Source organism: Camelina sativa, chromosome 9, assembly GCF_030686135.1.
Source record: "Camelina sativa cultivar CO46 ecotype springtype chromosome 9, ASM3068613v1".
Classification (NCBI taxonomy): domain Eukaryota; kingdom Viridiplantae; phylum Streptophyta; class Magnoliopsida; order Brassicales; family Brassicaceae; genus Camelina; species Camelina sativa.
Genome location: NC_141888.1, coordinates 18,500,289 through 18,525,297, shown reverse-complemented (window position 1 = coordinate 18,525,297; position 25,009 = coordinate 18,500,289). Strand labels below are relative to the sequence as shown.

The window sequence follows — 25,009 nt, the reverse complement described above, 5'->3', positions numbered from 1 at the left end:
ATTGTCAGATATTGCCTGATTTTCTTTTCCTCATGGAGACTAAGAATGCGGAAGCGGTTGTGTTGAAGGCGGTACAGGGGTTAAGCTTTACTAAAAGCTTTGTGGTGCCCCCCCCCCCCCCCCCATGGCCAAGTGGGGGGGGGGGGGTTTGGCACTCTTTTGGAAACAAGTGCAGGAGGTGGAAATTTTAGGAGCCTGTAATAATTTTATCGATACCAAGGTGACGTTGGCGGGAAGGTATTTTTTGGTACTTTTGTTTATGGTGATCCGGTACCAAGTAAAAGGAAGGAGGTATGGGCAAGCTTAAAGGAGGTTGCGACGACGAGGGTTGGACCATGGTTCCTCTCGGGAGATTTTAATGATGTGGTGGATAATTCAGAGAAGGAGGGTGGGTGATCAAAGGTCAATCAATAACCCAAAGCACACTCAACCACGATCAAGTGGTGTCGTCGTAGCACTTCAGGATCAAATCCACAGAGACCAAGCGATGCACTATGAAACTAATAAGATCAAGTATAGCTAAGCAATAAGGAAGATTGTGTTTCAAGTAACTAAGCAAAACAGAAAATAAATAAGAGTTTGTAAAATAAGAGAAAGTATTGGGCGCAGGGAATCAATTAAGAGCTATGATCACGAAATTAGATGATAGATTGGGAAAGCATTAAATAACCGTTCTTGAACTCAAATCTCGGATGTAAAACTAACCTACTGTCGCAGCATTAGTTATCTATGCAAGGAATGGATAAAACTCTAAACCGTCGTTTGAATCTAAACATCCTAGCAAGCAATAAGTTCAAGTTTGATTATGTTCACAAGGTGCCTCAACTTCAACTGTCGTTGGCTAAGGATCACCTTGCTCACCTATGTTCTTTTCAAGCAATTCAACAACACTTTTGATGCCTAGATGAATTTAGCCTAAGATCATAAACTAGGTAGCTAATCTAGTTTAAGCAATAAGAACAACAATAGATGAAGAACTCAATAGATCAATCCCAAATCTAGCAACCTAAGTTAGAGAATCATAAAACCCCTTTTGAAACCGGAAACCCAACAGAGAGACTACTCAGACATCGAACAACAGCAATCACAAATCAAATATGAAGAAAACATGTTTGAATTGCAAAGAGAAATAAGAGGGTTCAGAATTGTTCTCCAGAGGTTAGAAAGAGTAAGAGATCTTCTCCCAAGCTTACAAGTGCTCAAAGGCTGCGTAGAAATAAAACTTGTCTTTCTAGAGGTCGAGCCTCCTGCTTAAATAATAAAATAAAATCCTAAAAGTCGGTTTAAAACATAAAAGAAAAAGTTGCGTCGGGTTCGGGACTGGTCGATCCTGAATGTGGATCAGCCGATCTCGGATGCTTTTCTGTGTTTTCGCCATCTGCTTGCTAGCTCGACCAGTTTTCAACCAATTTAGCTCCATATGCATATTTTAACCCCAAAACGCTCAGATTCCTTCCAAAGTCATCTAGGACCTGTAAAGACTCACAAAAGACCAAAAGGTCTAAAAGCACACTTAGACCTAGGAAAAGACTCAAAAAAAACCTAAAAACTATAGTTAAAACCCTATAAAATGCAGACACATCAATTCCCCCGGACTTGAATCTTTGCTTGTCCTCAAGCAAGAACAGACAAAAACTCAAGAACGGAGAAAAGGTTTGAAAGTGGAAACTCACATATTCTTTGGAACCTCTTCTTTGCACTCTTCATCACATCAATTCGAGAACTACTTTCTGTACTCTGCCCATGATTAGGATCAACACTCCCTACTCTGACCTCCACAGCCTCAGAGAACCTTCGGTCTCCCCATCGTTGTCTCTCTACATCAGATTAGTAAAAAGGTGTGGTCTTACCATGGGAGTATCGATCATTGAACTTTTTGAATCCTTCTACCTCTTATCGCCCAAGACCTCCTTCTCATGCTTCCTTTCCTCTCTCTTTTCTCACTTCCAAAGGACTGATTTCTCCCTAATTTTCTAGGGTATCATTTTATTCTTTTATCAATCCTTTGCTCTTTTCTTGCGGACAGGTTTCCATGAGTTCCAAAGGATGCACGGGTTTACGCACAACCCTCGGTTCACTTCTTTATTATATTCTCTTCTTTTTCTTTCTCCTTTTCTTCTCTCTTTTTTTTTTTACTGAGTACTGAAGGGAAGAGAAAGGGGAAGCATACTTTGTGAGGAGATGCATGTCTTGTGAGGCTTAAAGGGAGGAGTCTTGTCTGATGTATACCAAGCCCCAAGGTAAGAAATTAAATCCGGTTAAGTCTTGTCAAAGCTAGAGACAACTTCTGGTTCAACTTAGTGTTCTCCTTGGCGAGTGTCTTTTGGGGCGTGTTGAGACTGCTCATGTTCATTCCAAGCTTCATTCCAAATCAGAGGTACAAAAGTAATCATAAGAGTGTTAGTTCAAAGCAGAAATTCCTAAAATTGATCATAGTTTCCCATCATTTTTGACTCAATAAAAATAAGAAAATGACTCAAATAAAAGAAAAATTCAAAGAAAACAACCAAAGAAAACAACATCAGTAACTTGGAGACATCCCTCCCCCAGACTTACTTCACACCGTCCCGGTGTGAAAGCAAAACCAAGAAAAGGACGAATCCCACAAAGAAAATAAGAAAAAATGAAAAAGAAAAATTAAGGACAAGAAACAAAAACCGGTGATCTCGCATCTGGTGTTGGAGTGGTGTTGGCAAGGGTGGGGACCGATCGGTCTCAGGGTGGGATTGACCAATCTGCAACATTATTGAACTTAGAGACACCCGCAGAAAACCACCGGGATCGGTCGATCTTTAAGGAGGATCGATCGATCCGAAGCTCCTGGAACAAAAAATTTCGCATCTTCTGCGTTTGGAACCTATTCCTGAAAACACTTAACACCGGACGTGATTTCACCGTAATAAATCCTAAAAACAAAAACAAAATCCTAAGACAAAAAAAAAAAAAAAAAAAAAAAAAATTAAAAGGGTAAGCCAGCACAAACCCCATGGGTTGCCTCCCATAAGTGCTTGTTTAAAGTCTATAGCTTGACCGTGGTTTCAGGTGTCAAGTGATGGGAGGATGAGAACTCATATCAGAACAAGCTCTCAAATTCGTCAGCTTAAGCTCTAGAATTTTTTTCAGCATATCATCCATTGCTTCTTGGCCTTTCTCTTTAAACTCCGGAGTGAGGATGGCTTTAACTTAAGAGAAAGGCCGAGATATTCCTTTACACTTCACCTTGTACTCAATGGTATCTCTAACATATTTTTGGGGTACCAAGGTTATGTGAAGATCTTGTATTACTCTCTCTATCTTCGGCTTGTCTCTCTTCTTAACCTTCTTAGAACTCTTCTTAGAAGAATGAGTGTCTCCATCCAGGACTTCATTGACCTCATTCTTATCACCATTCTCTCCCATTGTCATGACATCCACCTTCTTCTCATGTTCTACAACTAGACAAGAGCCATGTCTTATAACTTCATTTGCAGTGATTGCGTTGTAGAAGACTTTATCATCAATGTTAGAGAAATTGATCCTCGTATTTGGCAAGTCAACAACTGCTCCCACTGTTGCTAGGAAAGGTCTCCCAAGAATCAAAGGCATTTCAAAACCCTTGCTCATTTCCACAACATGAAAATCTGTAGCAACCAAGCAACTCCCAACTTGAACATCTAAATTATTAATGAAGCCTTGTGGAGTCGTGGTGACAGCATTTGCAAACTTAAGAGAGACCTTAGAAGCCATCATATCATCAATCCCCAATCTCTCTGCACTAGCTTTAGACATTACGTTCAAACTAGATCCAGTGTCACAAAGGGAGTCCTCAAAGTTCACTCCTAAGATTGAGCATGGAAGAACAAATTTTCCTGGATCTTTTAACTTGGGTAGTCTTTTCAAAGATGGAGCATGAATGTTCTTCTCTCTAGCCAAAAACGCCTTAACCTCCACCAAATCCTTTTCTTCAACCACAACATCATTGTAAACCTTCTTCAATAAAGAGATATGCTTTACTGCCTCTGTAAAGGGAATGTCAGCGATGAACTCACTTATAGCTTCTTTGTACCAACCATACTTCTTTTCATCCAGAGGTTTCTTCACATAGGGCTTATAGGGCTTTGGTTCCACAAGAAGTGATTCCTTGGAATCTGCATCAGGAACAACTGAGCTGGGTTTTCTCATACCTACAACAGGGACCGACTGGTCTAGACGTGGAGCGGTCGATATGGGACTTTTTGAAGCTGGTTCTGCATCATTGACGGGATCGATCGATCTATAAGGGGGATCGGTCGATCCAACATCTCTGGGGATCAAACTCGAATTATCAGAATGGATGGGACCGGCTGATCTAGGCTCGAGACTGATCGATCCTGTCTCTACGGAAGCTAAACATGAGTTGATCACAGCACAACTCTGCCCATCTTCGATCCCACTATGGAGTGTGATAGCATTGCATGACTCTTTATTCTTAGAGCTAGAAGAAATAGCAGAGACTCTCTTGTCAATGGAATCAACACGTGAACTCAACCTCTCAAATTTTCCATTCAAATCATTGTACATGCTATCAATCTTGACATTAATCTCAACAGAACTTTTCTTATGGCCCTCCAAGAGTGCTTGCATCATCAATTCGAGTTTGTTATCTTGTGGAGCTGCAGATGGAGCGTGGTATCCTTGGGTATTTGAGCTATTAAATCCAACACCTTTGTTCTGAAATCCTTGCGAGAAGTTACCTTGTTGATTATGTGGAGGATACTCTTGATCTTGAGGATTCTCGACATTAGTGCTTCTGTAGGAGAGATAAGGATGATTTCTATAATGATTAAACCCATGACTCTGATAGTTCCCTTGTCCTCCTACATAGTTCAGCTCCTCTGTCCCCTCAAAACCTGAATTTACTCCAACTTGCTGATACGCACCCGTCTGCCCGTCGCACATGTTGACAGCTTGCTCATCTCTCTTCAAAAGAAGATCTACCTTTGCAGTGAGACTCTTAATAACATCTGTATTCACGGAGCTAACAACACGCACAGAACGATCATACTCATGGCTATAATTGCTGTTACTCGCTGCAAGGTTTTCGATCAGGAGGTTTGCTTCAGCGGCAGTGTTAGTAGAAAAATCTCCTCTGCTGGCAGTATCGGGTGCCATCTGGTACTTCTGGTCAATTCCTCCATAGAAGATGTTCATAAGATTCTCTTGTGAAAAGCCATGATGAGGACAGTCCCTCATATACTCCTTGAATCTCTCCCACGCTTCACAAAAAGACTATGTACCACCTTGTGAGAAGGTAGTGATCTTGCTCCTTAACATAGTTGATCGTGACTTAGTGTAGAAGTGGTTTAAAAACGCTGCTCTACACTGCTCCCAAGTGGTAAGTGATCCTCGGTCCAAGAGATTTAGCCATCTCAATGCTTTATCTCCTAAAGAGAATTGGAACAAAGTCAGCATGAGGTAATCATATGGAACTCCATTAGACCTTGTTGTACTAGCCAATCTCCAAAAGGCTTGAATATGGTCCAGATGGCTCTCTGAGGCTAATCCATTAAACACACGATTCTGGACCAAATTGATCAGACTGTGCTTAATCTCATAGTTTTGTCTCGCAGGAGCAGGAGGTTGAATCGCAGACCGATTCGCAAATAGCCTGTTGTGAGCATCTTCGTCCCTCAAGGTGGCTCGCCTTGCTGGTGGGTTCAGCTCAGCCGCATTCTGCTCTTGTGGAGCCTGACATTGTGGAACAGGGGGAGGTGGCAGAACAATAACCTCTTGAGGGTTAGGTTGACGACCATCTAGATTCTGTCCATCCTCCATCTTATCAGCTTTAGCTTTCGCTTTTTCTGTTTTCTCGTTCAAGTAGGGCAAACTCTTCGTTTCGCAGATTACGCAAATCAGTATGCTTGTGGCTTCTTGTTTGCATGCACCTAAAATACAAGAGAAAGAACACAAGAACTAATTAGTAAATAAAACGAATAAATCTTAGACTAAATTTAAATCTAGAATCTCAAAGGCAATTGTTTTGGTCCCCGGCAACGGCGCCAAATTGATCAAAGGTCAATTAATAACCCAAAGCACACGCAACCACGATCAAGTGGCGTTGTCGTAGCACTTCAGGGTCGAATCCACAGAGAACAATCGATGCACTATGAAACTAATAAGATCAAGTATAGCTAAGCAATAAGGAAGATTGTGTTTCAAGTAACTGAGCAAAACAGAAAATAAATAAGAGTTTGTAAAATAAGAGAAAGTATTGGGTGCAGGGAATCAATTAAGAGCTATGATCACGAAATTAGATGATAGATTGGGAAAGCATTAAATAACCGTTCTTGAACTCAAATCTCGGATGTAAAACTAACCTACTGTCGCAGCATTAGTTATCTATGCAAGGAATGGATAAAACTCTAAACCATCGTTTGAATCTAAACAATCCTAGCAGGCAATAAGTTCAAGTTTGATTATGTTCACAAGGTGCCTCAACTTCAACTGTTAAGGATCACCTTGCTCACCTATGTTCTTTTCAAGCAATTCAACAACACTTTTGATGCCTAGATGAATTTAGCCTAAGATCATAAACTAGTTAGCTAATCTAGTTTAAGCAATAAGAACAACAATAGATGAAGAACTCAATAGATCAATCCCAAATCTAGCAACCTAAGTTAGAGAATCATAAAACCTCTTTTGAAGCCCGAAACCCAACAGAGAAACTACTCAGACATCGAACAACAGCAATCACAAATCAAATATGAAGAAAACATGTTTGAATTGCAAAGAGAAATAAGAGGGTTCAGAATTCTTCTCCAAAGGTTAGAAAGAGTAAGAGATCTTCTCCCAAGCTTACAAGTGCTCAAAGGCTGCGTAGAAATAAAACTTGTCTTTCTAGAGGTCGAGCCTCTTGCTTAAATAATAAAATAAAACCCTAAAAGTCGGTTTAAAACATAAAAGGAAAAGTTGCATCGGGTTCGGGACTGGTCGATCCTGAATGTGGATCAGCCGATCTCGAATGCTTTTCTGTGTTTTCTCCATCTGCTTGCTAGCTCGATCAGTCTTCAACCAATTTAGTTCCAGATGCATATTTTCACCCCCAAAACGCTCAGATTCCTTCCAAAGTCACCTAGGACATGTAAAGACTCACAAAAGACCAAAAACTATAGTTAAAACCCTATAAAATGTAGACACATCAGTGGGCCACCTAGGTCCGAATGGTCTTTCATGGAATTTATGTCCTTTCTATCGGAATGTGACATGTATGATATTCGCCATTTTGGTGATCCTCTCTCTTGGAGAGGTGTAAGAGGAGACCATGTGGTAAGATGTCGTTTGGATAGAGCGCTGGGGAATAGTGAATGGGCTGAATGTTTCCCAAAAGGCAGTTGCAAATACTTGCCTTTTGAAGTGTCTGATCATAGACCACTGGTCATTTACTTTGAGTTGGAAAAGAGGAGAAACTTTGGCTGGTTCCGATACGACAAGAGGTTGAAGACTAATGAGGAGGTCAAGACTCTGATTGAAAAGGTCTGGCTAGAAGATGAAGTTTGTTCGGTCCAGACCAGGATCTCAAAAGTTAGACATGCCCTGGTTCGATGGAACAAAGAGAACTTTCGGAATAGTCAACTGGCTATCGAGCAGTTTCAAAAGGACCTCGAGCAGGCTATGGTAAGTCCTGTTAATGATGCAGTTCGCTTAGCAAAGATCAACGCTGATTTGGAGGAAGCATATAGGGCGGAGGAGAGTTTCTGGAAGCAGTGTAGTAGACAGCTTTGGCCCTGCCTTGGCGATCGCAACTCATGGTACTTTCATGCAGTAACAAAAGGGAGGAAAGCTATTAACAAGTTCTCGGTCATCGAAAACGACGCAGGAGAAGTCTTCTTTGAGGTAGAACAGATCGTGGATGTTATCTCCTCCTACTTTAACAAGCTGTTTGGGACTTTGGGAGAGGATAGGTTAGGGATGAAGGAGATTGTTGATGAAGCCTTATCTCCCGGTATCTCTAAGGATGTAAATCAAAAACTGATTGCAGAGCCAACACCGATGGAAATAAAGGCAGCAGTTTTTGACATACATCCGGATAAAGCCCCAGGCCCTGATGGGTTCTCGGCTTGCTTTTTCCAGTCAAATTGGCAAGCTATAGGTCCTGCAATTGTCAAGGAGATTCAATGTTTCTTTCGATCAGTGGTTATGCCAAGAAGCTTAAACGAAACTCATATCAGGCTCATTCCAAAAGGACAAGGTCCAAGAACTGTTGCAGATTACAGACCAATCGCATTGTGTAATGTGTATTATAAGGTGATCTCTAAAGTACTGGCAAAGCGATTACAACCCCTGCTGGAGAGTCTCATCTCTGAGAACCAGTCTGCTTTTGTCCCAGGAAGAGCGATCTCTGATAATGTCTTAATAACTCATGAGATCCTCCACTTTCTAAAGAACTCGGAGGCAAGGAAGTATGTTTCTATGGTGGTGAAGACTGATTTAAGTAAGGCGTACGATAGGGTTGAGTGGAGCTTCGTAGAAGCGGTTTTCCGGAGATTGGGGTTCCATCCAAAATGGGTGGGTTGGATTATGCAATGTATTTCCATTGTGTCCTACTCTTTTCTTATTAATGAGTCTCCCAAAGGCTGTGTAATTCCAGTCAGAGGGATTAGACAAGGCGATCCTTTATCACCGTACATTTTCATATTTTGCAGTGAAGTGTTGTCAGGGTTATGTAGCAAAGCTCAATCGAATGGTCAGATGAAGGGAATCTGTGTTGCTAGAGGATGTCCCAGAATTATTCATCTCCTTTTCGCGGACAACACCATGTTTTTCTGCAAGGCTAGTGAGAAATCCTGCAATAACTTGAAGAGGTTATCCAAGAAGTATGAAACTGCCTCTGGTCAGAAGATTAATGAAGCCAATTCTTCTATCTCGTTCTCCAAAAGAAACTCTGAGGAGCAAAACAAAAGGCGATGAGTATTTTGGGGATAACAAAAGAAGGGGGTGTCGGTAAGTATCTGGGACTACCTGAGCATTTTGGAAGGAAAAAAAAAGATATTTTCTCCTCAATTGTGGATAGAATTCAGCAATGGGCTATCTCTTGGTCGTCAAAACTGCTCTCTCAAGCTGGGAAGCTTACATTACTAAAGAGTGTGTTAATGGCGATGCCAACATACTCAATGTCCTGTTTCCAACTCCCGGTGGCCCTGTGCAATCGAATTCAGTCAGTTTTGACACGGTTCTGGTGGGGTAGTAAAGCTGAGAAGAAAGAGATGTCGTGGATAGCATGGGAGAGGATGACCTGCAATAAGAAAGAGGGTGGTCTGGGGTTTCGTGATATTCAGAGCTTCAATGCAGCCCTCTTGGGCAAACTGAGTTGGCGGATCTTCGAGAATCCCTCAAGTCTTTTGGCCAGAACTTTGCTCGGTAAGTATTGCCTTGATCAAAACTTCTTAGATGTCACATGCCAATCATCAGCCTCGCATGGTTGGAGGAGTGTGCTGGTGGGTAGAGATATCCTGAAGAAAAACCTGGGATGGGTAGTTTGTGATGGTGCTTTGATTAGAGTATGGGATGAGCCTTGGCGAGAGTATCAGCTAAAACATTTGCTGCTCTCGGAATATAATTACAAGAGAAAGTGGTAAACGTTGCCACACCAATAAAGATATCAGACAAGATACCATATAGTTCCAAAAGAATCGATCGAGAGTTGATTACTCCAACCAGTTGTAGACAATCCAATTCCAAGTAGAAGTGCTCCACTCCGATTCTGATTGCATCCTGAATTGCAGCTCTACAGGCCAGGCCTTCCGCCATTAGAGCTGATGAAACATTTTCGCAGATAGCCGAATGCTGAGTAAGTATCCCCGACAAAGAGACAGAACAAGTCCAACCAAGTCCCGCGACCCGTAGATCCGCACGCCAAGCAGCATCCGTTGTACAAGACATCATCTTCCCAACGACTCAAGCTACTCTATCCCCACTCTCTAAATTTTGGAGAGGTGGGGCATAGGAAGGTGCACTTTGTGCTGCCACCCATTCTTTCGCATCCATTATTGCTTTCAGCATAGTATCCCGTGCACTAAAATTGCAGTCGTCATATAACCCTTTGTTTCTTGCTTTCCAGAGGCTCCAGCAGACCCAGGGACCAAGTGGACTTGTAGTTAGGCCAGTAGGTGGGAGACAAAGTAAATTGTTGACCATGATTAAGCCCTCCTCTCTTACCTGTCCCACTAGATTACAGGGAAGTACCTGTTTAAAGGGAGCATAACTCCAGACCTCCTTTGCATACGGGCATAGGAACAGCAAGTGAATGATCAACTCCGCTGCCCCACACCTGTTACAAGCAACATCGACATCTAAATGTCTTTCAGCAAGGCGTTGTTTGACTGCCAAAGCACCATGAAACACTCTCTAGAGGAAATGTTTATTTTTAGGGGTTGTACGCACTGACCACACCTTTGTAATCCAGTCAATTGAATGCAGGTGATTTCCCAGCATTGTCCCTTCCGCTTCCCTTGCCACAAAATAACCAGATTTGGTTGAATAGCGACCTGAAGGGGTCCTCAACCTAACTTGTTTATCCCTTTGCTCCTAATCGACTCGGTTTGATACATAGGATCTGCTCTTTCCAAGAAGGGAGAAGTATCCCACTTTTTTAGCTATTCCACTCACAGGAATCATGATCAAACAAATCCTTGACCAATAAATCCTTTGAATCCAGTGTTGCAGGTCCAATAAAACTGGGATGGGTAGTTTGTGATGGTCGATTTCACGACCCACCGGGATTATTGGACCTGCAACACTGGATTCAAAGGATTTATTGGTCAAGGATTTGTTTGATCATGATTCCTGTGAGTGGAATAGCTAAAAAAGTGGGATACTTCTCCCTTCTTGGAAAGAGCAGATCCTATGTATCAAACCGAGTCGATTAGGAGCAAAGGGATAAACAAGTTAGGTTGAGGACCCCTTCAGGTCGCTATTCAACCAAATCTGGTTATTTTGTGGCAAGGGAAGCGGAAGGGACAATGCTGGGAAATCACCTGCATTCAATTGACTGGATTACAAAGGTGTGGTCAGTGCGTACAACCCCTAAAAATAAACATTTCCTCTAGAGAGTGTTTCATGGTGCTTTGGCAGTCAAACAACGCCTTGCTGAAAGACATTTAGATGTCGATGTTGCTTGTAACAGGTGTGGGGCAGCGGAGTTGATCATTCACTTGCTGTTCCTATGCCCGTATGCAAAGGAGGTCTGGAGTTATGCTCCCTTTAAACAGGTACTTCCCTGTAATCTAGTGGGACAGGTAAGAGAGGAGGGCTTAATCATGGTCAACAATTTACTTTGTCTCCCACCTACTGGCCTAACTACAAGTCCACTTGGTCCCTGGGTCTGCTGGAGCCTCTGGAAAGCAAGAAACAAAGGGTTATATGACGACTGCAATTTTAGTGCACGGGATACTATGCTGAAAGCAATAATGGATGCGAAAGAATGGGTGGCAGCACAAAGTGCACCTTCCTATGCCCCACCTCTCCAAAATTTAGAGAGTGGGGATAGAGTAGCTTGAGTCGTTGGGAAGATGATGTCTTGTACAACGGATGCTGCTTGGCGTGCGGATCTACGGGTCGCGGGACTTGGTTGGACTTGTTCTGTCTCTTTGTCGGGGATACTTACTCAGCATTCGGCTATCTGCGAAAATGTTTCATCAGCTCTAATGGCGGAAGGCCTGGCCTGTAGAGCTGCAATTCAGGATGCAATCAGAATCGGAGTGGAGCACTTCTACTTGGAATTGGATTGTCTACAACTGGTTGGAGTAATCAACTCTCGATCGATTCTTTTGGAACTATATGGTATCTTGTCTGATATCTTTATTGGTGTGGCAACGTTTACCACTTTCTCTTGTAATTATATTCCGAGAGCAGCAAATGTTTTAGCTGATACTCTTGCCAAATGATGCCTAAGTCTGTATGCTGTCAACATTTAGTTAGTGAATAAAATCTTTGGTGAACAAAAAAAATATAAATAAATAAATAAATTTTGTTATTTTTTTGCCAAGTCTTCTCCACTTTTGTCAGACCAAACTAAAAATATCCTTTTCTTTTTCCACCTTTCTCAACGCTTTATTCTTCCATTAATTGTCTCTCTCCAAATTCAAAAAATCCAAAAAAATGTTTTCAACATTTTTCTTCCAAACATCACAACCCAAAATTCTGAATTGAAAAGTTTTCTACGGAGAAAATGACGATTAAAACTATGAAGGTATACTTCGGGTAACAATCTACTTCGAAGAGTTTTCTGTTCGGGTAACAACGCTCAGAACAATCTACTTCGGGTAACAGCAAAACGAGTAAAAGAGTATTTTACTCACCAAAAATTACAAAATACATGTAATGTATTTAAAAAGGTATACTTTGAACATTATTAATAGTGAACACCATAAATAATTATTAAACAAATATAACTTATAGTGAATAAAAGAAATATTTATAGTGAGAAATTAAAGTTAAATAATGATTAGTATTTTAGAATTAATGTGAATATATAGATATAGGACATGGTAATATATTTTTTAATTTCTTTTTATATTAGTTATCACTTAAGCTTAATTCGTGTGACACCCCGGTTTGCGGAGAGGTTTAAAAAAATTGATTTGACCAAATATATAACCAAAGTGCACTTATCTTTTCGGTCAATGATCCTAAGAAAAATTCAGAGTTGAGCGTGCTTGAGCAGTAGTAGTTTCATGATGAGTGACTGATGTGTGTGGAATTTCACTCCAAATCTTTTACCTGAAAAGACCACACAACTACTGAAAGTGCACAGTTAATCAATGTAGTATTTTAGGATCGATCCCACAGAGAGTAATAGCTAACACGAATTGAATTAAAAGAGAAAGAAATATGGCTAAGACTAAATAAAAGATTGGGGTTTTGGTTTTCCTAATATCTATTGCAAGTAAATAAAAGTGGTTTAAAACTATAAGACTAAGGCGTTGAGCGTTTGGGAATCATCTTAGGGTTTTCATGGTTCTAAGCAATATTAAGTGTCAAGATCTAACAAGTAAATACTAATTTCGGTCTAGGTTCTCAACTACAAAACACTAATGAACTAACAAGCTATTTTCATAGAATGAAAGTCTAAAGTCTTCATACTCCGTTACTCAACTTATGCAGGCAACGACGCATGTCAACCAGCTAGTAAAACAAGTTCGATACATTCACCAAACTCCGCAACTCAACTTACATAGGTTACAACGCGAGATTTCGGTATAACACTAGTTCGGAGAAGTAGGATAACGCGGTAACGCTCCCGTTTTCTAGATCAGCACTTGGTGATCAATCCAAGCACATGCACTAAGATAAAGATGTCCCAATAGAACTCTAATATAGAACCAAAAATAAGATCTAACAACCTAATTGAAGCGAACCATGAATTCTCCTTGAATCACCCCATAAAACCCAAAAAAGTAAACTAGTCGCTCATGATGCAAAGAAACGATATTGATATTATAAATTAGAGCATCAAAAACGAATCAAATAACAAAAGGGGTTCAAAGGAAACTTTTCTATTTGTCACAAAAGTAACTTGTCTCCCAATAAGCAATGAAAGTATGAAAGAACTAGAAAGAGTAGAAAGAGAGATGGTGGATCTTCAAGCTTCAATGGAACGGCGAGCAAGAGAGCTTCTCTGGTCGTCTAGGGTTGCACGGCAGAGGCGGTTTAGAGGCAATGAAGAGCACACACTGAAACCCTAGGTCTTATAGGGTTTTGTCTTGGATTAGGGTTTGTAAGGGTAGAAACGTATTTTCTTCTTGAGTGCAGGAAAAGGGACGGCGACAGAGGCTTATGGACCGTGGTGAAGGCTTGGACTGGGCCGCCGTGATGGTTGCTGCTCAGGCCTTAAATAAAATTCCATTGGCTGGTCAGGCTCTTCACGTCGGTTTATAACACGTCTCGGTAAATCGGGCATATCTCCGGATGGATGAATGGATTGACTTGATTCCACTTCGAGGAGAAAAATGACTCTCTCAGCTTTCCATAGACATCAAACATGATATAATTTAAGTTCTGGAAGATCTTCAAAAGTGGCCCGTACTGTAAAGCTCTAAATCTATCCTGAAACATGTGTCCTTGTCTTTTGGTCCAATTTGCTATAAAACCTGTAAAACCTTCTTGAAACCTAAAATACTTGATAATAGACCTTTTATACTTAAAATCTCATTAAACTCTTCCTAAACACATATGAAAACTATAGCTAATATGGGTAAAATGACGATTTTATCAACTCCTCCAGACTTAAATTTTGCTTGTCCTCAAGCAAATAATCAAAATAAAGACATGGAAAAGAGGTTTTGAAAATCACGGGAATTCACTTATCTTTGGGGATATCGTCTTTGCACTCTTCTTCGCCTTGACATTAGGAACTTACATTTGTAATCGCCCATGAGAACCATCAACGCTCCTTAATCCCACAATTCTTCGGAGTTTGCGGAATCTCCATTGTCATCTCTTTACATAAATTAAGCAATAATAAAAAGTGAAATCTTACCAAGGGAAAATCGATCAAACGCCTCGACTCTCTTCAAGCCAATAATTTCTTCATATGATTCATTTCCTCTCCCTTTTCTCACTTCCAAGGAATCTATTTCTCCCTAATTTTCTAGGGTATCATTTTTTTTTATAGATCCCTTGCTCTTTTTTTTTTTCTTGGACAGATTACCATGAAATCCAAAGTATGCACGGGTTTATGCGACATCCCTTGGCTCACTTCTTTGCTACCTATATCCTTATTCTTTCTTTTTTTTTCTTTCTCTTTTTCTCTCTTTTTTTCTATTATTTTTTTTAGAGTTTCAAAGGGAAGAGAGAGGGAAACGTACTTTTGAATAAGTGAAATGTCTTGTGTGGCTTGAATGTAGAGATCTAGTCCAATGTATACCAAATCTCAGGGCTTGATAATTAAGTCCGGTTTAGGTCCTATAAAATTTAGAGACAACGTTAGATCATCTGAATATCCATTGAATAGGGACTTTGGGGAATGTTGAGTCGGCTCACAGTCTTTCTAAACTTTGGTTCTGCTGTCAAGCATAATCAAGAGTCATAAGAGAGTTAATCCAAATCAAATAAACCGTTAGAATAAGATCATAATCCTCCACTAGTTTTGACTCAATAAAAAAAAATGTGACTCAATAAAAACGTCAAAATTATTGATGTAAAAAGTGAAAAAAGGTCTCAAGTCAACAAAATAGAAAGTAGCATTAGTATATGATGGAACATCCTTCCCCCCAGACTTAAATCACACCGTCTTCGGTAGGAAAAAAGAAAGAGTTGAGGATTAAAAATTATAAGGAAAAGTGTAGGGTTTAAGAACCATGTCACCTTGATGGAATGATGTTTTGTCGACTCTAGAACATTTATTGGTTGCCCAAAAATTTTTTAGAGGTCGGCTATGGAATGAAGATGTGGTGACTAACCATTTGTACTTCCTTTGGTTGCTTGACATCGAATATGAACTAGGCTAAGTTCATTCGAATTCTATTTGATATATCTCCAAATGCATCATCCTTGAAACAAAAACCTAAAACCATCAATAATAATGATAAAATAAAAATAAGAAAAACATATCTAAGTAAAAGAATGGTGATGGTTAGTGGTAGGATGGTGGTGGTTTCGGAGCTGTCTCGCGGTACACGGATGAACGGTCGCGGACATAAGCAGCTGGTACGGTGGGCATGGTACATGGTACGTTGGACGTGGTACATGGAACATGGGACGTGGTACATGGTAAATGGTACATGGTACATGGTACATGGTACATGGTGCATGGTACATGGTGCATGGTACATAGTACATGGTGCATGGTACATGGTACATGGTGAACATGGCATTGGCTACGGTTTATATGGCTGGTGGGGACTCTCGGCATCGATCACATGAGGGTTGTGATTGATCTGTTGCCTTCGGCGTGCTTCGGTCAGGTTGAAGATGGCCGGTCAGTAGGTGGTACTTGCCACTAGACATAGTGTGCATTGCCAATCCATGGGGACTTCTTCTTCTTCTCTTTTTTTTTGTGCTTTTCTATTTTCTCTTCTTTTTTTTTGTTTTTTTTATTTTTTATAAATACCTGAAATTAAAATGTACAAATATTAAAAATAAAAGAAAATAAAACCTAAAAATAAAAACTTACTAGACTTGGGTTGCCTCCCAAGTAGCGCGTTTGTTTAACGTCGTTGGGTCGACATTATCGGCCAAGTTAGGCTTGAGAAGAGTTAGCTTCGGGAATCAATGCTCCTTCAGCTCCTTTGATATCTTGATAGTCTGCTCCAGCTTCAATAACAAGTTGTCCTTTTGCGGAAGTTTCAAAAACTTTTGCATGACGAAGAACTTCTTTAGTATGCCTTATCATCTCTTGGATATGTTCCTTTCTCTCGCTACTTAGCTCAGGAGGAACTATAATCTTGATCTTGGAAATTTGTGGTGGTTTAGGCGTTTTGGGTTGCTTGTGTGGCAGGTTGTTGATACTTGTGGATGCTTCTTGGTTGAATTGCTTCAGCTTGTCAATGTTAGGGTCCATCGGCTTTAGGTAGTCTCCGTAGGGGGTAGTGCCTCGCGGTTTCTTCATCAAATGGACATGTCATACGAATAATATCTTCATGAGAGTCAAAGAGTGGTACCATAGTCTTGGCTTCACGGTAGGTGAGGGCTGGTACGGCTGAGATAGCATTGCAATATCCTTTAGGATTCTCTTCGGGTTTTCCTGGAAGTACACTAACTTAGCGTGGAACGGCATTAGCGGTTTGAGTAACTTGAGTTTCAAGCTTCTTAACATGGATAAAAATGCTTTCACACTTCCCATTCAGTTCAGTATAGATTTTCTCCATCCTTGTGTTGATATCTCTTGATTGCTTTTAAAAATCAGCAAGGACTTCTTCCATCTTCATCTCAATCTTGGCATTATCTTGAGAAGTAGGCGTTTGGGCTGGTCCGGATTGGAAAGACGGTTTGTTGTTGTTGAATTGAGCTCGCGGCTGAAAGTTGTTGTTGTTAACACCAAAGTTGTTGCTTTGAAAGCGGTTAGCTTGCTGAGGATAGTTATGATTGAGGATTCTCCACATTCGGGTTCCTATAGGAAAGGTTAAAAGTGTTTCTAAAGTTGTTGTTGAAGTTGCTGTTGTACCCTCGGTTTTTGTAGTATCCTTGAGCACCAACATATTTGACTTCTTCTTCTTGTTCATAAGAATCTTCTTGGAAAGGCTCCATGTTTCCATTATTAATAGTCTCACAAGCGTTTACACAACGTTGTTGGTTCCTTAGAAGTTGATTCATCATGTTCTGAAGATCGGCAATCTACTTAGCGTCGGAATTACTAGAACGGATGGTTCTACCAAAATCGGTGCAAGTGTTGCTACTACTTGCGGCAAGGTTGTCTATGAGAGCTCGTCTTCTTGAACGGTCTTCGTAGTAAAATCTCCATTGCTAGCCGTGTCGAGTGAAAGTTGATACTTAGGGTGTAGTCCTCTATAGAAGGTACTTAATTGTTTACCTTGAGAAAAGCCATGATGGGGGCAGTCACGTTCATAGTCCTCTAAACGTTCCCATGCTTCATAAAAAGATTCGACCGGTCCTTGTTGAAAACTTTGCAGCTTGTTTCCAAGAGAGTTGGATCTTGACTTTGTGTAGAAGTAGTGGTTGAGAAAGGCTGACTTGCATCCTTCCCAACTTGGATAACGCGTCGCTGAATTCACCGAAGTAGAAACGATTCGCCGGATTCACTCTAGACGAGAGAGGTACAGAAGATCCCATCCTCGATTAAAGAAATTAAAGAAATAAAATAAAAAGATTTGCCCAAAAACTAGGTCAATTGAAAGAAACAAAGAGAAAAAGAAGTGTAAAACAAACTACAACAGAGTTATGAGATCAGAAACCACAATCACAATGATTCTTGCAATTGGTAAACTCATCTTCGCAGATTCAATTTCTCAATCTATCACTTATGTAAAGGAGTAACCGGAACTGTGACACTCCAGTTTCAGAGACTTGCCGAGAGGTTTAAAAGAATTGATTTGGCCACTTATGTCACCAAAGTGCACTTATCTTTTCGGTCAAGGGTCCTGAGAGAACTCTAGAGTTAAGCGTGCTTGAGCTGGAGTAGTCTCGGGATGGGTGACCTTCCAGAAAGTGACTGTCGGAACTGTGCGAGTGAGGACAAAACACAGGGAAAGATCATGTGGTGATTTGTAGGGATGGTAACAAGTCTTTAAATCCTCCCAGACGTAGCAAACCGACCGTCGGATATGGATGGGCTCACGAGCCTAATGAGAGGACGTGAGGCCCATTAAGAAAAAGGGGCCCATGGACTGGGATTGGACATGGGGCCCACAAAGAGGTGGCGGTCGGGGAGTTACAAGTGGTATCAGAGCCAAACCCAGACGAGTGTTGCATCGAGTGGACTCACACCGTTAGGGGGTGACAGTCTTGGTGTGCAACGAGGACGTTGCGATCTGTTAGTGGGGGTGAATTATGACATCCCGGTTTCAGAGACTTGCGGAGATGTTTAAAATAATTGATTTGGCCATCTATGTCACCAAAGTGCACTTATCTTTTCGGTCAAGGTTCCTGAGAGAACTCCAAAGTTAAGCGTGCTTGAGCTGGAGTAGTCTCAGGATGGGTGACCTTCTGGGAAGTGACTGTCGGAACTGTGCGAGTGAGGACAAAACACAGGGAAACATAATGTGGTGATTTGTAGAGACGGTAACAATTCTTTAAAAGCCTCCCGGACGTAGCAAACCGACCGTCGGATATGGATGGGCTCACGGGCCTAATGAGAGGACGTTAGGCCCATTAAAGAAAGAGGGCCCATGGACTGGAATGGGACATGGGACCCACTAAAAGGTGGCGGTCGGGACGTTACAGAAATATTCAATTGAATGCTTTGATACCATAATAAATCCGATACACCGTAAAGATAGAACAGCCTCAACAACATACTCTATGAATAAGATCCAAAGATCGAAGGATAGAAAAGCTTCATTGAATATAAAAGTTTGTTACAGATCGTTAATCATAAATGTGATCCTCAATCAGATTATATAACTCTGATGTTTACAAGTAAACCAACTCTTTAACTAAACCGACATTGAACCAATCACTTAACCGGTATATCATAATATAGAAGAGAGAACTTGCATGTAAACATCTACAAGTTGATATGTATAATTTTGTATTTCCACATCGCTATATATATTAATAATAAAAATTCATATGTTTAAAAAATTATAATCCCTAAATAATTCCATTTTTGAAAAAATTATTATTATGTTTTAATTTTGTTTTACTTTTGTTTTAGAATCTTTTAAATTTTTCCTTTAAACATTTTTCCAATTTTATAGATATGTTCATAAAAGATAATTAGAAAACTGTTGAAGGTATATTTATAAGAACAAAAATAAATGAAAGTGCTGACGAAACTTTAAAATTATGTGGAAAACATAAAAATATGTCATAGCTCAACACAAGAAAATATTTTAATGGTACGTTCTCGTTTTTAGGATCAAAGAATGTGACTACACCAAATAATCTAGCAAAATGTAAAAAAATTACAATAAACAAATTAGCTAATTTCATTTCATGTTACCTACACCTTAACATAGTTTCAGTTAACCTTTTTTTTTGTATGATAAGATAAAATTATATTCACAAAAAAAAATATTGTTTTACAAAGAATGTGTCATTTAAGTTGATAGGTTTGAAAAATATCCTAAACAATATGGCTATGTGGTATGGGTTTGAAACCAATACTGGAGGCAACCTTTGGTTCCCGTAGAGCTCGGCAACGTGAGTAGACGATTGCGGTCGTTCTTGTCATTGAAACCGATTAGCTTCGAGTGTGGTGTTAGTGTGTCACCATGACGTGTAGCATTACGTTACCTCCAAATACTGTGGATAGCGATCTGGAGGACGTGCCGCAACACAAACAAATGGAGCCGAGGGGTGGAACGCCGCCCAGCTCGTGGTGAACTTGAGGCCTAGGAGACCACGAGATAAAGCTGTCCAAACTTGAGACGAATAGGGACAAGAGAAGAAAATTAAGGTGGTTCCTTGTCTCTTCTTAGCCTGGCAAAGAACACAACCTCCACTTGCATCAACATTCCATTGAACTAATCTGTCCCCCATTGAACTAATTTAAAATGATAAATTGAAAAATCACTTGTTCTTTTTCATGTTTTATATAATTCAGTGCCAAGTTATTGTGAATGGTATGTATAGTGGGTGGGGGATCAAAATATTAAAATAGTTTAGACCATCATTACTAGTGGTTGCTTCCCCCAAATTTTTTTAATAAAATCTAATAAATAAATACAAATAGGAGAGAGAAGGAGAAGAACCGTTGCTGAAGTTACTGGGGAAGAAACGTTGCTCAGTATTTTTCGACACATGTCAATTTCTTACTAGTCATATATTAAAATATTAATTTTTTTTCTTTGAGCAACGGTGAACACGTTCTCTCCAGTAATGATGCTCTTAGTGATTTAAAAAAATATAGTCATGTTAAACAATGGAAAGAAAAAGAATTACATGAAGCAAAACAATGAACAAATATGAAAATGAATTAATAATTAAAATCAATGAGATTTCAAAATATAAAGAAAATTAAATTATTTATGAAATATAAATGCAGTATAAAAGCAATAAAACTTTCGAAAGCTAAAAGAAAATCATACACATACGATTTTGGCTTCACTACAAAACAAAATTAAGTGGGGGGTATTGGACACCGGAATGTGAAAGAATTTAATAGAATGACGAATTCCACTGTTATTCGATTAAACCTTTTTTAAAATCCTTTAGATTCCAGTGTTATTCAAGTTGTTATTTTTTTAAGTCTATTAAATTCAAGTGTTATTGGATGTTATCTTATTTTATAAGACATCATTATTTAGCGAGAATTCAAAAGAAATGTTAGTGTAAAACGTGAAGAATAGATTCCAAGCTTTTAAGGTCAGATTTGGATAGATAAAAAAAAACAAATATTCATCGATTACTCATGACGCTAACTCATTATTAGAACAAGGTATGTGTGGAATGCTCAGGGAAGCATCGTGTTCACATCTCTTTCGTCAGATCCGTCACCAGGGATTCATGGTCCGAGATCCAGATCAAGAAAATGGACGCCGGAGGCAACGATTATCTCAACAGTATGAGATCTCTAACGATTATCATCGCAAAACACAACTCGAACGCCGCGTCTATGGATCGAGATTGGATCCAGGCTTTAGCTGAGGAAAGGCAATGGAGAGATCCGCCGGTTGTGAAGGAATAGGCTGGTGGTGGAGGGATGAATAAGAAGCCTCTGTTGCTGGAGTTGGAGGTGGTAGGGACTCTTGTAATGGTGGATGCCTGGATGGGATCGATAAACGATGGTGGTCATAAGGAGAAAGAGAAATGTCTCAATTCTAAAAGAATTATATTCTTTCCATTAAAATGTTACCAGTGGAATGATTAAGAAAGATTTGAGAATCTTTTACCATCCCTAAAAATCTGTAAATTATGACTTTAATTCTATTCAATTAAATTCTCTCACAATCGACTGTCCAATACCACCCCCTAAAAGGGACAAAAGAGTGAATAAAGATGTCATAAATGAGTTCCAACTCGTGTTTGGGGGTCATACCGAACACTTGCACCAGTTTAGTTGAAGTTTTAATTGGTCATTGAACTTTCATATCTAAGTTTTTTAGTAATAATTAATTTTAACCCCTACTTTTTAGTAAAACTAGGTGGTTCCCCACGCAACGCGTGGGTTGTGGTGTAGTTGGCACTTTCTTGTTTTTTTTGGTCTTTTTCGTTTTCTCTTTTGTATTATTTCGTTTTAATTAGGTATATACGGGCTTTGCCGTCACTTTTATTTATACACTATATGTTTATACCATTTCGTTTAGATGTGTATAATTGTGGCGTTTACTTTTTATGAATTATGAAGATGTTGTTTCTTGCTTTTGAGGATCCAATCTTATCATTGACTGATATTGTTTCCAATACATTTATTGTATTATAGATTTTCTAATTAACTGCTTATGTAAACCCTTCATACGTTGATATTGCAATAATAAGTTATTTTTAAAAAATATATTCCGTGTAAGTGATTATGTTTGTATGCCCATGTTTTGGTCTAATATCAATAATATCGTTTATGTTTTTCTTTAGTTGGCTTTGAAACCAATATTGAGTTAAGCAAATAATGGGTCGAATTACGGTGTTAATAATTAATATAAATTCTTATGAATATATATTGTATATATGTGACTATAAATTTAGCTAACTAAAAAATTATGTAATATTTAAATACAATCTTGAACATATATATATATATATATATTTATTTGTGGGAGTAATGTATGAAATTATTGGATAGAAGTTATTTTTGAGTTAAATGACCTTTAATGTCTTTAAAGTGAGTTAAATATTAATAAACTTTTATATGTGTCTTGACTTTTTTAAAAAGGAATACCAAGTGTTTCCTTCCAAATTTGAAGTGATATAGTATTTTAGTTTTTTTATATGATTTTATGAACTTCAATGTAAAAGTTTTTCAAAGTAATAAGTACACTCACTGATTGAATTATAAAATTTGGAGAAATGTTTATTTCGTTTAATCATCTGCTCTTTTAAATAAATTAAATAAGTATGCTGTTATTCCTACAAATAGGACAACATATATTATAGTTTAACCATGGAGTTAAGCAATGGAAATGGAACTTGTGATTGCAAGACAAAATGCTTATATGTTACACATTGATCGTTTAATAATGAATAGGAACATCTAATTTTCAAATAAAGTTGATTGTTTTATTAAAACCAACATATGTGAATTTAAATTTAACTATGCAAATTTAAAAAATAAATATGAATAGATTAGAAAGGCAAGAAATATAAAAGAAATATTTTTTATATAAATAAAATAAAAATTGAAACCAATGTTAAATATATATAATACTTTCTACATTAAAATATAGAATCAAACTCTTACAAGTTACAACACATATGAGATATAACAACATTTGATATTGGTAGGAGAAGAGGAGAGAATGTTTACTATAAGATGGTAATCCAAATTAGATAATGGAGATGAATCTTTAAAAAATAGAACAATGTAATATCTATATATAAATATATATATATAATACTTTCTAAATTAAAATATAGAATCAAACTCTTACAACACATATGAGATATAACAACATTTGATATTGGTGGGAGAGGAAGAGAGAATGATTACTTATAAGATAATAATCCAAATTAGATAAAGGAGATAAATCTTTTAAAATAAGAACAATGTAAAATATATATCATGTAGTCTCTAAAATTAAAATTTAGCATTAACAATTTACAATGATATTTCATTTTTTTTTTACAACCCATACAACAAAAATAAGAAATCAAAAATAACAAATAAAAAACGAAAAATGATTTGAGGTATTGTAGAAGAGAATGAGAGAATGTGAAAATGAGATAGTAAAAGAATGTCAATATGAGAGAATGATAGATTGAGAGAATGCTTATTTATATGATAAGAAATGATGGAAGTTACATTTAGAACTATGGAGTTACAATAGTAATTTATTGTGTTTGAATAGAATTGAGTGGTAGAATATGATTAATGCATAATTTATTTTATTTTCAGTTATAATTTTATTTTAATGTGTGAGTTAAATGTATTGTGTTTATTGGATCTTAAATATTGTTTAAAGCAATTAGAAAGCAAATAAAAAAAATTAAAAAAATTAGAAAACATTAAATGAAAATAAACCAATAAGGAGAGACCAAAACCTTACTTTTATATATATGATATATTGCTTTAAACTTTGAAATGAGAAATATATTATAAACAATAATTTTACATGAGAAATATATTAATTTAGCCAACCAAAATATGAATATAAGTTTAGCCAACCAAAATAAATAAAAAATATTAAAATTTAACCAAAAATAATTTCTCTTGAAAGATAATAAGTTAGTAGGAAGAATGAATTAATGTACAATTATTGGATAGGAGTTACATTTGAGTTAAATGGAGTTACATGTCTTTAATTATAAATAAATATTTTAATTTTTTATAACCTAAAATAAAAGGAATACCAAGTGGCTGAATCAAAATTCACATGATTTGGTTGTTTGTTGATATAAACTCAACACTTACACATAATATTTCAAAATAAAAAATATTACTTTTTAAGTGACAAACTAAATTAGTTTTCTTATAAAATTATATGAATTCTTCAATCTCAATAATTTTTAAAATCCCAAGGATAACTTATATTTTTTTTTGGTTTTCACTCATCAATTTAATTTATAGTGCTAGATTTCATACTAATGGTTTCATCTTTAGAAAATTTAGTAAAATGATATTTTTAAAATTATGTTTTATTTTTATATTTAAGTTCCAGTTGAATATGTTTTGTTTTTTGGATCATTTTTTATTTTGATTAAAGACACAAAAAACCAATTGTTTAATTATGTTCTTTTTATTTTCAAAAACCTCAAATCATAAAAATATATATATATATATATATATTATATTGATCTCTGCAGATTTAACAATTGGATCACAAAACAAAATAGTCTTTATAAATGGATAAATGGATAATTATATTGATCTTTAAATATTATATTGATCTTTATAAATTATTTAAAATGATACATGAATATGTGAGATAACCAGAGACATAATAGATAATTACATATGGATCATTTCAACTTTCTGATATTATTGTGTGGTGAATATTGTAAGGAAGTATGAAAATAATGACTTATAAGATGTTAATATAAAATAGAAAATGGAGATAAACATTTTAAAAGATTAAAATAAATATATAAGATATACATATCATACAAACTCTAAAACTAAGCTTTTACAATGATATTTGATTTGATTTTTTATAACCCATACAACAACAATAACAAAAAAAAATACAAAACTAAACAAAACGAAACAAAAAAGAGATTTGAGAGTAGTGGAAGAAGATGAGAGAATGAAAGAGTGATAGACTAAGAGAATAAGATAATGAGT

At 37.7% G+C, this 25,009-nt stretch overlaps 2 protein-coding genes and 2 non-coding genes across 4 annotated transcripts; 3 read left to right on the top strand and 1 right to left on the bottom strand.

The window, feature by feature from the left end:
- Positions 1 to 5,185: 5,185 nt before the first annotated feature.
- Positions 5,186 to 5,292, top strand: LOC147938278 (small nucleolar RNA R71). The gene has a single exon (XR_015567627.1). It is a non-coding gene; the product is annotated as a small nucleolar RNA R71 (small nucleolar RNA).
- Positions 5,293 to 9,510: 4,218 nt separating this feature from the next.
- On the bottom strand, positions 9,511 to 9,897 carry LOC147938277 (uncharacterized). The gene has a single exon (XM_087465560.1). It carries the CDS (start codon positions 9,895 to 9,897, stop codon positions 9,511 to 9,513), a length of 387 nt encoding a protein of 128 aa, XP_087321686.1.
- Positions 9,898 to 11,528: 1,631 nt separating this feature from the next.
- On the top strand, positions 11,529 to 11,900 carry LOC147938276 (uncharacterized). Its single transcript, XM_087465559.1, has one exon. It carries the CDS (start codon positions 11,529 to 11,531, stop codon positions 11,898 to 11,900), a length of 372 nt encoding a protein of 123 aa, XP_087321685.1.
- Positions 11,901 to 17,493: 5,593 nt separating this feature from the next.
- On the top strand, positions 17,494 to 17,602 carry LOC147938275 (small nucleolar RNA R71). The gene has a single exon (XR_015567649.1). It is a non-coding gene; the product is annotated as a small nucleolar RNA R71 (small nucleolar RNA).
- The last annotated feature ends 7,407 nt before the right edge of the window (positions 17,603 to 25,009 follow it).

Coding starts and splice junctions, on each gene's coding strand:
- LOC147938276 (XM_087465559.1), top strand. CDS start 11,529: ATGTCTTGTACAACGGATGCTGCTTGGCGTGCGGATCTACGGGTCGCG.
- LOC147938277 (XM_087465560.1), bottom strand. CDS start 9,897: ATGTCTTGTACAACGGATGCTGCTTGGCGTGCGGATCTACGGGTCGCG.